The sequence below is a fragment of the Suncus etruscus genome, chromosome 15 (assembly GCF_024139225.1).
Source record: "Suncus etruscus isolate mSunEtr1 chromosome 15, mSunEtr1.pri.cur, whole genome shotgun sequence".
Lineage (NCBI taxonomy): Eukaryota > Metazoa > Chordata > Mammalia > Eulipotyphla > Soricidae > Suncus > Suncus etruscus.
Window position 1 is genome coordinate 82,715,224 of NC_064862.1, and position 13,724 is coordinate 82,728,947.

General features: G+C 52.5%; 2 protein-coding genes across 2 annotated transcripts; both read left to right on the forward strand.

Moving 5' to 3' along the window:
- Nucleotides 1-1,695: 1,695 nt before the first annotated feature.
- Nucleotides 1,696-5,494, forward strand: PRTN3 (proteinase 3). The gene is given in 8 exon segments (XM_049788238.1): nt 1,696-1,700; nt 1,759-1,835; nt 2,601-2,652; nt 2,654-2,764; nt 3,007-3,148; nt 3,994-4,189; nt 4,192-4,214; nt 5,246-5,494. Coding segments are annotated over 8 exon segments (855 nt in total).
- A 3,820-nt stretch (nt 5,495-9,314) lies between these two features.
- Nucleotides 9,315-12,215, forward strand: ELANE (elastase, neutrophil expressed). Its single transcript, XM_049788239.1, is given in 5 exon segments — nt 9,315-9,369; nt 9,659-9,815; nt 9,941-10,082; nt 11,545-11,772; nt 12,018-12,215. Coding segments are annotated over 5 exon segments (780 nt in total).
- The last annotated feature ends 1,509 nt before the right edge of the window (nt 12,216-13,724 follow it).

A 13,724-nucleotide genomic window follows, 5' to 3' on the forward strand; every position in this document is an offset into this window, starting at 1 on the left:
AGGATAATCTGAGTGCAGAGCCAGGAGTAAACCCCTGAGTGCCGACTGCTGTAGCCCCCAAACAGAAACAAACAAAACAACGTAGAGACAGGGCCAGTACAAGTGAGGCAGGTGCTAGCCTTGCATGTAGTCAACCTGAGTTCGATCCTTGGCATCCCATAGCATCCCCGAATACAGAGTCAGGTGAAACCCCTATGCACCATTAGGTGTGGGCTCCCCAAAATAAATAAATAAATAAAAACAATGATGAGAGCTGGAGAATTTGTTAAGGTGAAGATTTGTGTTACACACAGCTACTTCCACTTTGATCCCTGCACCATGGGGTCCCCCAGCAATACTGGGTGCAGAAAAGCACAATCAGGGGTGACCTTCAGGGACATGAAGATTCTGGAGAGACTAGAGTCATCTCTAGCACTTGAAGCAGCAGCTCGGACTCTAGGTGTTGCTCTTTGTAGAAGGGAAAAAAAAAAACTTGGGAGGCCAAGGAGGAGAGGTAGAGAGAAACTTTGTAAGAGGGACCCTGGTTTGATCCCTGGCACTGCAGGGTCTGCTGAGAGACCACCGGGAGTGACCCTGAAGGAAGGGACTATGATTGAAGCTTCTCTGAGCTTCAGTATCCCCATCTGTAAAAGGGGTAAATGAAAAGCATGAGAAGCCTGGGCAGCTGCTGATCAAAGTCATTGTGCTGGGACCTCTGAGTGCAGAGACAGTTGGGGTGGGAGGATATGGGGTTCACAAAAACAATCAGCAGAATAAACAGTGACCTCACCTCCATCCCTTCACCCCTAGTGATCAGGAACCCGCAGAAGCAAGCCAGAGACCCAGCTTCTTCTGAAGCCAGAAACTCACAACCTTTCCCTGGGGAAAGGGTCCCTTGAAGCTTCCAAAAATGCCCAAAGACTAATTCAATGTGGCCCCACATAACTGAAGGTCCTGTATCCCATGGGAATTACAGAGATAGATTCTTTCTCTGTTTTTTTTTTTTTTTTTTTTGGGGGGGGGGTTGGACCATACCTAGTGATGTTCAGAGGTTTCTCATGGCTTACCATTTAGGGATCACTCCTGGAAGTGTTCAGGGGACCCTATGAGATACCAAATATCAAACCCAGGCTGCCCTCCCCTGTCTTATCATTCTGGGCTCCCCCTGTCCCCTGTATTCTCTTCTGCTCATCATCAGTGTTTCTAGGCTGGTCTGTCTGGGGTCACTCCTGACTGCCTCTGATGGACACCCCCACGTGCTGTTTTGCCCGAGTTCACCATTTTGCCCATCTCGCAAGGACCCAGGATGCTGAGGGAGTGTTCCCCACTTTTCTCTTGGTTAGTGCTATGGATAGAACCCAGGTCTCTCATGCACATAAAGTACTAGGCAAGTACTTTATGTCTCTCCAGCCGAGAGCTCCAGCCTCTGTACTGCTTCCTGCCGCCCGTGGTGCCTCCCAGGGAGGATGGACCACCTGTGCCCACCTCCCCACCAAGGGGACAGTTCCCTTCTGGAACCAGGAGACACTGGGGTGTATTCCTCAGAGGGGCATCATAGTGCCCCTTTTTAGGGGACCCCAGCCTATATAGGAGGCAACCAGATCTCCATGCTCCAGGGAAAATGGAAAGTTATAAGCCTCCATAAAGGGGTTCTGCCCCTCTACATCTTCACAGCCCCCAAGCTGGACAGAAGAAGTGGGGAGCCCATCCCCCTCGATGGGGCAACCCCAACTCAACCACTTCCAGAGCTTCAGGGCTATAAGAGGACCTTGTGAACAGGGGAGCAGGGACTCAGGAACCCACATCAAACCATGACCCCAACCTCATTCCCCTCCTGCTGGCCATGCTACTGGCTGGTGAGTGGGGACCCCCATCTGTCTGTCTGTCTGTCTGTCTGTCTGTGTATTTGCCTGGGTCAGGTGTATTGGGGGGGATGGCACACATGGTAAACTGAGTCAGGATGCAGGCACAACTTCAGAAGTGGGGGTGCAACAACTGGAGAAATAGCACAGTGGGGAGGCCATTTGTCCTCCATGTGACCAGCACCCCCCTTGTTCAATCCTTGGCACCCCATAGGGTCCCCTGAGCCCTGTCAGGAATGACCCTGAGCACAGAGCCATGAGTCAGCCCTGAGCACTGCTGAGTGTGGCCAGAAGAGAAAATAATAGGGGGATGGGGAATAAACAAACCTTCCAGGAGGGGGGTGACGAAGAATAGTCCGTGTTGGCCTGCAGAAAGTCGCATACAGCAGGCGCTCAATGTATGTGTGAGCCTGGAGAACTGGAAGAGCGAGGGGGAAGCTCTGTGGGGCTCCCACCCATTGGCAAAGTGGGAGCACTTCCTGCAAATATCCCTGACAAGAGTTATTTGGTGCCCCAGATACCCTGATCTGGGTCCCTCCTCCAGGGAGCACCCCTAATCCTGACGGTGACATCCCTGCAGGTTCCCTGGCCTCAGCAACCAGAGCTCGCCATACCTTTAGCTAGTCCTCTTGCACCCCTGGGAGGGAGACCCCAGCCCCTCTTCTCCCTGGGGTCCGCAGGTGCCTCGTGGTGAATTCAGGGCTGGGGGCAGAGGGCACAGACACCGACCCCAAGCCCCCACCCGTGTCGTGCCCGCAGGTTCAGGCCAAGCGGCGGAGATCGTGGGCAGGCGCGATGCCCAGCCACACGGACCCCTTCATGGCCTCGCTGCAGCTGGGCAAGCTTCGCGGCAACCACTTCTGCGGAGGCACCTTGATCCACCCGCGCTTTGTGCTCACCGCCGCCCACTGCCTGCAGAATATGTGAATGCCAGGGGGTGCCGGGCCAGCGGGGGTGCGACGGGGAGGGGGTAGCCCTGCCGGGTGCCAGGGGCGTCCTCCCCTCTCAGCCCCCTTCCATCCTCGTGTGTCCTGCTACGCTTCTAGCCCAGACACCCCCCAGCCAGTGCCTCTTGCAAAAGTGCTCAACACATCTGGGTCCCCACATCTGGGAGCAGGGAAGGATCCAGGGGGTTGATCCAGCCATGCGCACCCCGACTCCTCAGGACTTTGAGCGATGTGAGTGTGGTGCTCGGGGTCCACAACCTGTAGGAAAACAAGCCATCCCAGCAGAGACTGGGGATCACGCGACTCCTTGAAAACAACTACGACCCGACATTGAAGCTCAACGACGTGGTCCTGCTGCAGGTGTGGGCGGGCCCTTGGCCGAGGGCGGGACCGACGCTGTGCTGCAACCAATCAGCGGCTGCAGGCCGGCGCTCTGTGGGCGGTGTCTTGGAGTGTGGGCGGGGCGTCGAGGATCCGCGTGTGGGGCGGGGCCTGGTGCTGTGAGCGTGACAGTGGCAGGTCAAGAGCCAACCAGAGGTTGTTGTGGACGGGGCTTGTGGGTTGTGGGCGGGGCTTGTTCGTCTTCTAGAGCCAACCTACAGCTGACAGCAGGCCAAAATAACAGCAGGGAAGGGGCCGGAGCAGTGGCGCAAGGGATAAGGCCTGCCCTAGCTTAGGAGGGACCGTGATTGGATCCCCCCACACACACACCTATATGATCCCCCAAGCCAGGAGCTATTTCTGAGCGCAGAGCCAGGAGTAACCCCTGAGTGTCACCAGGTGTAACCCAAAAAGCAAATAAATAAATAAATAAATAAATAAATAAATAAATAAATAAATAAATAAATAAATATAAAATAAAAATGTTCAAGGGTTGGAAGCAGAGATCTTAGAAGCTGGCTTGTATGACCTTGCTACCCCTGGCTCTGTGGTCATAAATAACTCCTGGCTCCAGGGAACCCTATGGGATGCCGGGATTCGAACCCTGAGCACCCCCCCCCAAAAAAAAAAAAAAAAACCAAAGGGAAGGGATAGGAGAACAGTAATGGAGGTCATGACTGGGCCAATCTCACAGAGTAAATAAACATTGGAGGGGTTTGAAGGTCCCACTCAGGCAGGCTTCCTGGAGGAGGGTAGTTACCAGGCCTGAGGTAAGGGCCTCACTCACTGTCTCCCCACCACCTCTCATTGGTACTCTGCCCCAGCTGGATCGCAGAGCCAGTCTCAAGGCCCAAGTAGAATTGACCCAGCTCCCCGACACAAATTACCTCATGCCTCATGGTACCCAGTGCCTGGCGATGGGCTGGGGCCAACTGGGCATGAGAAAGCCACTGCCACAAGTCCTCCAAGAGCTCAATGTCACCGTGGTCACCTTCCTGTGCCGGGAACACAACGTGTGCACCTTCGTGCTGCTGGCATCTGCTTTGTGAGTCTTCTTACTCCTTGGGTCCTTTTCCCTGCAGGGACCCTGAGAGAGGGATGGAGGGACACAGGGTGGAGGGGAGTGAGGGGGGTGTCTCCTGAGCAGCGATTGGAGTCTATGCTCCTGGTCCTCCAGCCAGAGGCCTAGTGGGAATGATTCCTGATCCCACTTCAGCCCATATGGACACTCACTTTGGATGTTTGTCTTTGTGTGTGTGTGTGTGTGTGTGTGTGTGTGTGTGTTTGAGGTAACATTACTCCTGGCTCTGTGCTCAGAGATCACACCTGGCAGTGTGTGATCTCTCAGGGGACCCTATGTGATACCAGGGATCGGACTTGGGTCAGCTGTGTACAAAAGGCCTAAGCAATAACACAGCTAGGAGGGCTTTTGCCTCGCAAGAGATCGACCCTGGCTCAATGGCCAGCTTCCTGCAGGGTTCCCAGAGGCTGCCAAGGAAATTCTTTTTTTTTTTGGGGGGGGAGGGTGGTCACACCCGGCAGTGCTCAGGGGTTACTCCTGGCTCTATGCTCAGAAATCACTCCTGGCAGGTTCAGGGGACCACATGGGATGCCGGGATTCAAACCACTGATCTTCTGCACGCAAGGCAAATACATTACCTCCATGCTATCTCTCCGGCCCCAACCAGGAGAAATTCTTGAGCAAAGAGCTAGGAGTAATCCCTGAACACTGTCAGGTGTAGATGCTCCAAAAGACAAAAGAGAGCCTTATTATCTCCTGTATTAACTCCTCAGCCTCTCTTTCATGTTTTCTTATTTTGGGGGACGAGCAGGTTTGGGACCATACCCTGAAGTGCTCAGGGCTGACTTCTGGCTCTGTGCTCAGGGATCATTCCTGGCAAGGCTCGGGGAATGGACTCAAACCCCGGGGCTACTATCCCTACTGTATTGTCACTCTGGCCCCATCCAAGCACTTTGGTGTATATCCCACACAGCTGACTCACCCCCGCTGAGAGGCTGACCCCGAGCCACCCCATTCCTGACTGTGTGACTCAGGCCAATTTGCTACTTTTTCAGGGAGACTCCGGGGGTCTCTTGATCTGCAACGGCGTCCTCCAGGCTGTGGACTCCTTCGTCATCCGAGAGTATGCTAGACGCCAGTACCCCAACTTCTTCGCCTGTGTATCTCTCTACGTGGACAGAATTCGCTCAGTACTGAACAGTGTGGAGTCTGAGGACAGTCAGGAGTCCCCAAGTAGTCTCCCCTACCCACTGCCCCGGCTCCCCGAGACCCCACCAAGCCCAGATGAGGGGAACAAAAATTGAGAAAAGCTGTTCCAGAGAAGCCTCTTCTGCCCCAGAGCTCTGGCCCTCCAAAATGGCACCCAAGGGCCCTCATTAAAATTTGAAACTCCCTTGGGGGTAGGAGAAGTAGAACAGTGGGGAAAGCATTTGCCTTGCACACAGCACAGAACCTGGGTACCATCCCTGGCATCTCTTAGGGTCTCCTGTGCACTGCCAAATGTGGCTCAAAATTAAAAAAAAAAAAAAGTTGAGTGAGTCGGAGCAATAGTGGAGTGGATAGGAAATTTACATTGCATCTGGCTGACCTGGTTTCGATCCCTGGTATCCCATATGGTCCCTGAGTCTGCCAGGAGTGATTTCTGAGCAGAAAGCCAGGAGTAAACCCTTAGCCCTGCTGGGTGTGGCCCCCAAAATAACGCTAGAACCCATAAAAAAATGTAATTAAATTGGGCCTGAATGATAATATAGTGAGTGGGGAAGGCATTTGCCTTGCACTCAGCCAACCTGGGTTTGATCCCCAGCATTCCATAGTACAAGGTCAAGAGTCAGCTCTGGGGCCCGGAGAGATAGCACAGCGGCGTTTGCCTTGCAAGCAGCCGATCCAGGACCAAAGGTGGTTGGTTCGAATCCCGGTGTCCCATATGGTCCCCCGTGCCTGCCAGGAGCTATTTCTGAGCAGACAGCCAGCCAGAGTAACCCCTGAGCACTGCCGGGTGTGACCCAAAAACAAAAACAAAAACAAAAAGAGTCAGCTCTGAGCACTGCCTGATGTGGCCCTCAATAAAACCAATATATATATATATATATATATATATATATATATATATATATATATATATATATATATATTGTGTGTATACACACACACACACACACACACACACATATATATATATATATATATATAAAAGAAAATAAATAAAATGACTTTAGAATTTAAAAGATCCCTTCTGGGGTCCATCTGTCCTTCACAAGTAAGAAGATGGGGATGGTGTGTGTGTGTGTGTTTGTGTGTGTGTATGTGTGTGTTTGTGTGTGTGTGTATGTGTGCATGCATGCCTGTATGTGTGTGTGTGTGTGTGTGTGTGTCTGTGTGTGTGTCTGTGTGCTCTGTCTCAGTTTCCTTAAATCCCCATTTTGGGATGCCTATCTTCATGCCTCTATTGCCTGTCTGAAAAGTGGAGTCACTCCACTTTGCTCAGAAAGCCCCACCCAGAACCTTGCCCTCTATAAGGGGGTCAGTGGGAGCATGGCGGCTATGTTCTGTCCAACTCTGCGCTGTCCTGCTCTGGAGACACCAGGCTTTGCAAGAGCAGGTGCTGGGGGAGCTGTGGGCAAAGAGGCAATCTGAAAGACTGCCTGGAGGAGATGGCAATGCCCAGAGCACACTTTAGGCTGGGATGGAGGGAGGCGAGCGGGCGGTGAGGACTATTCAGGATTCCTCCCTATGCATCAATCCGACTTTTCTTTGAGTTTTTTTGAGGGGAGCAGTCACAACTATGCAGAGACTACTTTTGGCTCTCTATTTGGAGGTGACTCCTAGTCGGGAGCTCTGTTGGGAAATTGAACTCAAGGCCTCCTGCCTAAAGAGATTTGCAGGGGCCAAAGCAGAAGACAGTGCCTTGTACGTGAGCAATCTCATTCTATTCTTGGCACCCCGCAAGTCCCCGACCCCTGACAGGAGTGATCCCTGAGCACAGACCCAGGAGTCATCCCTGAGAACTGCTGAGTGTGACCCCAAAACAACACCAAAAACAACCAACCAAAAGCAATCCCTGGAGGGGCACCTGCGTGGTTCCAAGGGGATCTGGAATACTGAGGTGCCTTAAGTGTGTGACCTGAGGGTGCCTGTGTCTTCTCCACCCACAGGATCTGCCCTGTGGCCAATGGGACCAGGGGGACACCCCCATTCTTGGATCCATTGGCCCCCTCCCTTTTCTCCCAGATTCATTGCTTCTTACAACACCCTTGACCCTGAGACCGTTGGATAGAAAACAGCTGGAGGAGGGGAAAGAGGGACGGGGAGAGTGGGGGGGGGGGCTGGAGTCGCGACTGGGCTCCCTCAACCAGGGATCCTGAGTCTGTCTGACCTTCATTCTGGCTCCAGGACAGACCTAGGGGAGAGCCAGGCTGCAATCCATAATAGAAAGGACCCTTTCCTGGGAGACCCAAGAGAAAAAGGGGGCTCAGGGCTAGGGGTGTCTGTGTACACAGAAGAGCTGAGGGTGTCCATGAGTCTTACAAGTGTGTGCTGTGTGTTGGCATGTGTGAGCAAACATGCATATGCATGAGTGTCTGCAAAATGCATTTGTGTTGCATGGGCAGGTGCATGTGTTGTGCGTCTGTGTGTGGGGGCATGGGCATACATGTGAGTGTTGTGTGAGAGTGCCACTTGTATATGAGTTGTGAACACGTATGTGCATGCATGTTCACATGTTTGTGTGTGTGACTTGTGGCTCAGGCACATATGCACATGAGTTTCCCAGATGGTCTGACCTGCAGACACCCATGGGCCCAGCCTGGCTCTGAGCTCTTGTCAAAAATAGCAACCAAAGGCCGTTGGGAAGAGCCCACTGTCCCCAGCAGGGGCCTTTAGTTAAGGGGGATTTGGGGAGGGTCCCCAGGTGGGGACCACAAGTGGGCAGGTCTATGCCTCAGTTTTCATTCCTTTGCGGTGTCAGACTTCACCCTGCCATGATGCCAAGGCCTGGGTAAACTGAGGACTGGCTGAATATCTCTATTTTCTTTATTTGGGGAAAAGAATGGGCCCATCATTCAGGGCTCAGTTCCAGCTCTTTTTTGGGGGGAGAATTTTGGTTTTGGGGGCTCACCCAGTGGCGCTCAAGGGTTACTCCTGGTTCTGTGCTCAGAAATCGCTTCTGGCAGGCTCAGGGACCATATGGGATGCCGGGGATTGAACCTCGGACCATCCTGGGTCAGCCAAGCGCAAAGCAAACATCCTACCACTATGCCATTGCTCTGGACCCATTGGTCCCAGCTCTGTGCTCAGGAATCATTCCTGACTGTGCTCAGGGATCCTTCCTGGGTGGCAGGGAACCTAGGACTTGGAAAACAAAGTGTGTCTGGCCCTGCTCAAGGCAAGCACCCCCCTCCCATTCTTTTTTTTTTTTTTGGTTTGGGCCACACCCGGTGATGCTCAGGGTTTACTCCTGGCTGTCTGCTCAGAAATAGCTCCTGGCAGGCACGGGGGACCATATGGGACACCGGGATTTGAACCAATCACCTTTGGTCCTGGATCGGCTGCTTGCAAGGCAAACACCGATGCACTATCTCTCCGGGCCCCCCCCCCCCATTCTATGTGCTGAGCTCCCTCCCCTTCCTGAGCAGAAGTCTAGTCTCAGCTGGTCAGGAGGAGGATGGAGGGGGCCGAGGCGGGGACACTTAGGACAGCCTGCCAGCCCCTCACTGGCCTGGACATCCTGCCCAACCCATGGCCCTTCACCCCCACCCCTGCTCCTCAGCTCCAGGGAAAAGAGGGGAAGTGGAGAGCCATGGGGCAACTTAACGGCCTCCAGCATCCTGGGGCTATAAGAAGGTCCTGTGGACACAGAGGACAGAGACTCAGAAGCCCCCCATTAGACCATGACCTGCAGCTGCCAGACCCCAAGTTCAGCCTTCGTGGCCCTGCTGCTGACCGCACCTGCTGGCTGGTGAGTGCTGGCTCCCCACGTCACAGTCCACCTGTCCGTCTGTCTACTCATCCTGGGTATCCATCTTTGGCTCCCTACCAGCTCCTCCTTCCCATGTGGCCCTCGTCCTCTGGAACTTGGAGGGTCTGTTTCCAGAAGAAAAAAGTGAGGTTCTGAGGGGATCCCCAAGCATGGATGTGCTTATGGACGGAGAGGTCAAGGATGAGGTGGTGAAGTTGAGCTCTGGTGGGAAAGTGTGTGTATTCGGGGAGTTGGAGTGGCGGGGACATCCTTTCTGCCATACTGTGTCTCAGTTTCCTTTTCTGAGGACAGTCCTGAGTTCCTGGGGTCCTAGTGGGAATTCAGGAATTGCTGGTTCAGGGCCACCCTGAGTTCCTCGGGTCCTAGTGGGAATTCAGGAATTGCTGATTCAGGGCCACCCTGAGCTCCCAGGTTTCAGTGGGAGTTCAGGAAGGGCTGGCTCAAAGCTTCCTGTCCCTCCTGTGTTCCCCATCCCACTTTTGTGCCTCCTCAGGTCCTGCTCTGGCCTCGGGGATCATGGGGGGCCTTGAAGCTCGGCCCCATGCATGGCCCTTCATGGTGTCTCTGCAGCGGTATAGTAAACACTTCTGTGGGGCCACTCTCGTCGCCCAGAACTTTGTCATGTCAGCCGCACACTGTACGAGTGGACTGTGAGCACCCCACTTTGCTTTCCACTCACAGGTATCCTAGGGTGGGGAGGTGGGGAGTCTGGTCTGGTCATGCTCCCCCACCATGAGGAGGGGGTATCCTACCTGACCCCCTTCCCCACCCCCAGGACCCTTCAGGAGACCCAGGTGGTGCTGGGAGCTCATAATGTGAGCAAGCAAGAGCCTACACAGCAGGTTTTTAGGGTACAGAAGGTCATCAAGTACAAAAATGAAAGCACACTCTTTGAGAATGACATCGGGATTCTCCAGGTGACATAAGGGCAGAGGGACACCACAGGCAGGGGCTGCCTTCTCTAGGAAGTCTCTGGACAGAAGTTGGATCATATTTTATCAGATAACCATCACTGATTCTTTTTAGGGGGAGCACCTTGTAGTACTCAGGACAGACTTTTAGCTCTGTGCTCAGGGATTATTCCTGGCAGTGCTCAAGGGACCCTATAAAGTGCTGGGACTCAAACCTGGGCCAGCAGCATGCAAGGCAAACCCTCAATCCCAGGACAGTAGTACTGTGTCTCCAGTCCAAGATGAAGCTCTTGGTGATGATGGGTCAGATCCTTCTGGAAAAAATGATTGTTCCTGGGGCCGGAGAGATAGCATGAAGGTAAGGCGTTTGCCTTTCATGCAGAGGGTCATTGGTTCGAATCCCGGCATCCCATATGGTTCTCCGAGCCTGCCAGGAGCGATTTCTAAGCATGGAGCCAGGAGTAACCCCTGAGCACTGCCGGGTGTGACCCAAAATCCAAAAAAAGGTAAAAAAAAAAAAAAAAAAAAAAAAAGTGTTCAACTCAAAAATGATTGTTCCGGGCCCGGAGAGATAGCACAGCGGTGTTTGCCTTGCAAGCAGCCGATCCAGGACCAAAGGTGGTTGGTTCGAATACCGGTGTCCCATATGGTCCCCTGAGCCTGCCAGGAGCTATTTCTGAGCAGACAGCCAGGAGTAACCCCTGAGCACCGCCGGGTGTGACCCAAAAAACCAAAAAAAAAAAAAAAAAAAAAAAAAAAAAAAAAAAAAAAAAAAAATGATTGTTCCAGGGATTCTCGTGATAGCACACTGGTATGTTATTTGCTTTGCATGTGGCCGACCCAGGATGGACCTAGATTTGATCCCTGGCATCTCATATGGTTCCCCAAGTTTGCTAGTAGCTATTTCTGAGCACAGAGCCAGGAGTAACCTTGAGTACCACCAGGTGTGCTTCCCCCCAAATAAAAAAAAAATGAAAATGGTTTATTTCAGACTGTCATTGGAGCAATCAGAGGGTACCCAGAGCTTGTGTGGTTTTGTTGTTTTTTTGGGGGGCGGGATTGGGCCACACCCGGGAGCGCTCAGGGGTTACTCCTGGCACTGAGCTCTGAAATTGCTCCTGGCAGGCTCAGGGCACCATCTCTGGATGCTGAGGATTGAACCCAGGCTCATCCCAGGTCAGCAGTGTGCAAAGCAAAAGCCCTACTTCTGTGCTATTGCTCTGGCCTTGTGAATACAAATTTAAAACCTAATGATGTGAGGCCCAAGCCATAGCACAGTGGGAAGGGCGTTTGCCTCACATGTGGCTGAACCAGGTTCAATCTCTGGATCTCATAGTGTTCCAGCCTGAACTCCACTGGGTGTGGCCCCCCCAAAAAAGAAACAAAAAAAAGAGACCTAGAAGCATAGTGAAGAGGACACTGAGGCACATTCCCGACCCTCCACCCTCTGTCTGTCTGCCCACCACAGTTTAAAGGATCGGCCACCCTCAATGCCAACGTGAGCCTTGCTCAGCTGCCAGCCGAGAACCAGGGCCCATGAAATGGAACACAGTGCCAGGCTATGGGCTGAGGTTAGCTAGGCACCAAGGAGGTTCCCGAAGTCCTGCAGGAGGTGAACCTGACCACAGAGACATCCAGGTGCCAGCGGAGTAAAATATGCACGTTTGAGCCCATTCGAAGAGCTGGCATCTGCTTTGTACGTACCCAGAATGCCCCCTCCCTAAGCCCCATCCCTGCTCCAACTGCAGCAGCTGCACCTGCATAGAGGATTATTTAGCTGTTGTTGTTGCTGTTGTTTTGGGGTCACCCATGGCCGTACTCTGGGAACCCTATGGGAAGCCAAGGATGGAAGCAGGGTCAACGGCATGCCAGGAAAGCGCACTCCCCGCTGGGCCCTCTGCTGAGAGAAAACCTCATCCCCACCCTCTACCCTTACTGCAGGGCAACACAAGGGGACCCCTGTTGTGCAACAGGGTCGTCCAAGGAATCGACTCTTTCATCCGTGGTTGCTGCTGTGCAAACATTAATCGCGACTTCTTCACTCTTGTGGGCCGGTTTGCAAAGTGGATCAACTCCATCATCCTCAAGGACAGCCCAGCCCCCATGCACCCCAGAGACCCAGCAAGCAGGATCCACTAGAAAGAAGGGGGTCTGTGACCCCCATCACCAACTCTGTCCCCTCAGCAGTCCTGCACCCCTTTCTCTTCCTGCCTGTGCTAAACTCACACAATAAAAACCTGTTTTGGTCAAGGGGGTCTGGGTACCTGGATGAAGGAGTTTGGGGTCGACTGGTGAGTCCAGGGCCACCAAGTAGTGGCAGAGATGGGACAAAGATGTGCCTTTGGGGACAGAGAGGTAGCACAGCAGGGAGGGCAACCAGTTGGATCCCTGACACTCCACGTGGTCTCTACTGAGCCCCTCCTGGAGACAGCACTGAGCACAGAATCAGGAGTCAGTCATGAGCACCGGCGAGCGGGACGAAAGCAACAGAAAGGAAAGATTTTTGTTCACAAGTTACTTTCTTACCTTCCCTGCTAGCCTGGTGTGCTGAGGACTTAGGTTCAAGCACTAAGCCTCACCACGAGTGATCCCTGAGCACAGAGCCAGGAATTAGCCCTGAGTACCACCTGGTATGCCACCCCTTAAAAAAAATGCTTTTAGGTTGGAGCAATAGCAAAAGAGCAGGGAAGGCGTTGGTTTTGCACATAGCTGGCCTTGGTTTGATTCCTGGAGCCCCATATGGTCCACCCAAGTACCACCAGGAGTAACTCCTGAGCACAAAGCCAGAAGAAACCCGTTAGCACCACCGGATGTGGCCCAAATCCATATCACACACACTCACACACACACACACACACACACACACACACACACACACACACACACACACACAGCCAGGAGTCAGCCCTGAGCATCACCAAATGTGTACCCCCAAATCAAACCGTCAGATAAAGAACTCGCATTCGTACATATCCGGACTCTGGGCCCTCCACTCAGGGCTCGTGGTGGCTTCAGAAGGAAGATAAGGGGCCGGGCAGTGGCGCTAGAGGTAAGGTGCCTGCCTTGCCTGTGCTAGCCTTGGACGGGCCATAGTTTGAGCGGCCTTGGGGAGCATGAGCCTCCAAGGAAAGGGCCCTCCTCTATCACCCCAGCCAAAAGGCAGAATCAAAAAAGGTACCCAGTGAGCCAGTGTTCACAAGAAATTTATAAGACCTATTGATAAGAGGCCTCAGAAAATCGTGAAGTTTGTAATGTGAAGCATGCAGATCTGTGTGTGTGTGTGTTCTGTGTTTTTTTCTTTGTTTAAATTGTGTGTTTATATTGTGCTGTGCAAAAATTTGCTTTTTACTCATTTTGCTTGTCAGTTTGTATTTTGTGTTAATTTGTAATCTCGTTCAAATTGTGTGTTAGAATTGTATTATGCCTTTGCTATGCTTATGGTTGAGTACTGCCGCATTTTAAGTGTTTAATATTGCTAAAATTGCTAAGGTTAGATAGCTAAATTTTATAACTGTACTGCGACCAGGTATCTAATGTAATCTTAAGATCTAAAAGGTGAAAATGCTTTAAATGTCTTTAGTAAATACAATAGGGGACAACTTAGTCCTGTCAGATGTAATTTTAGCAATTTGTTTTTTAATTGGAAAA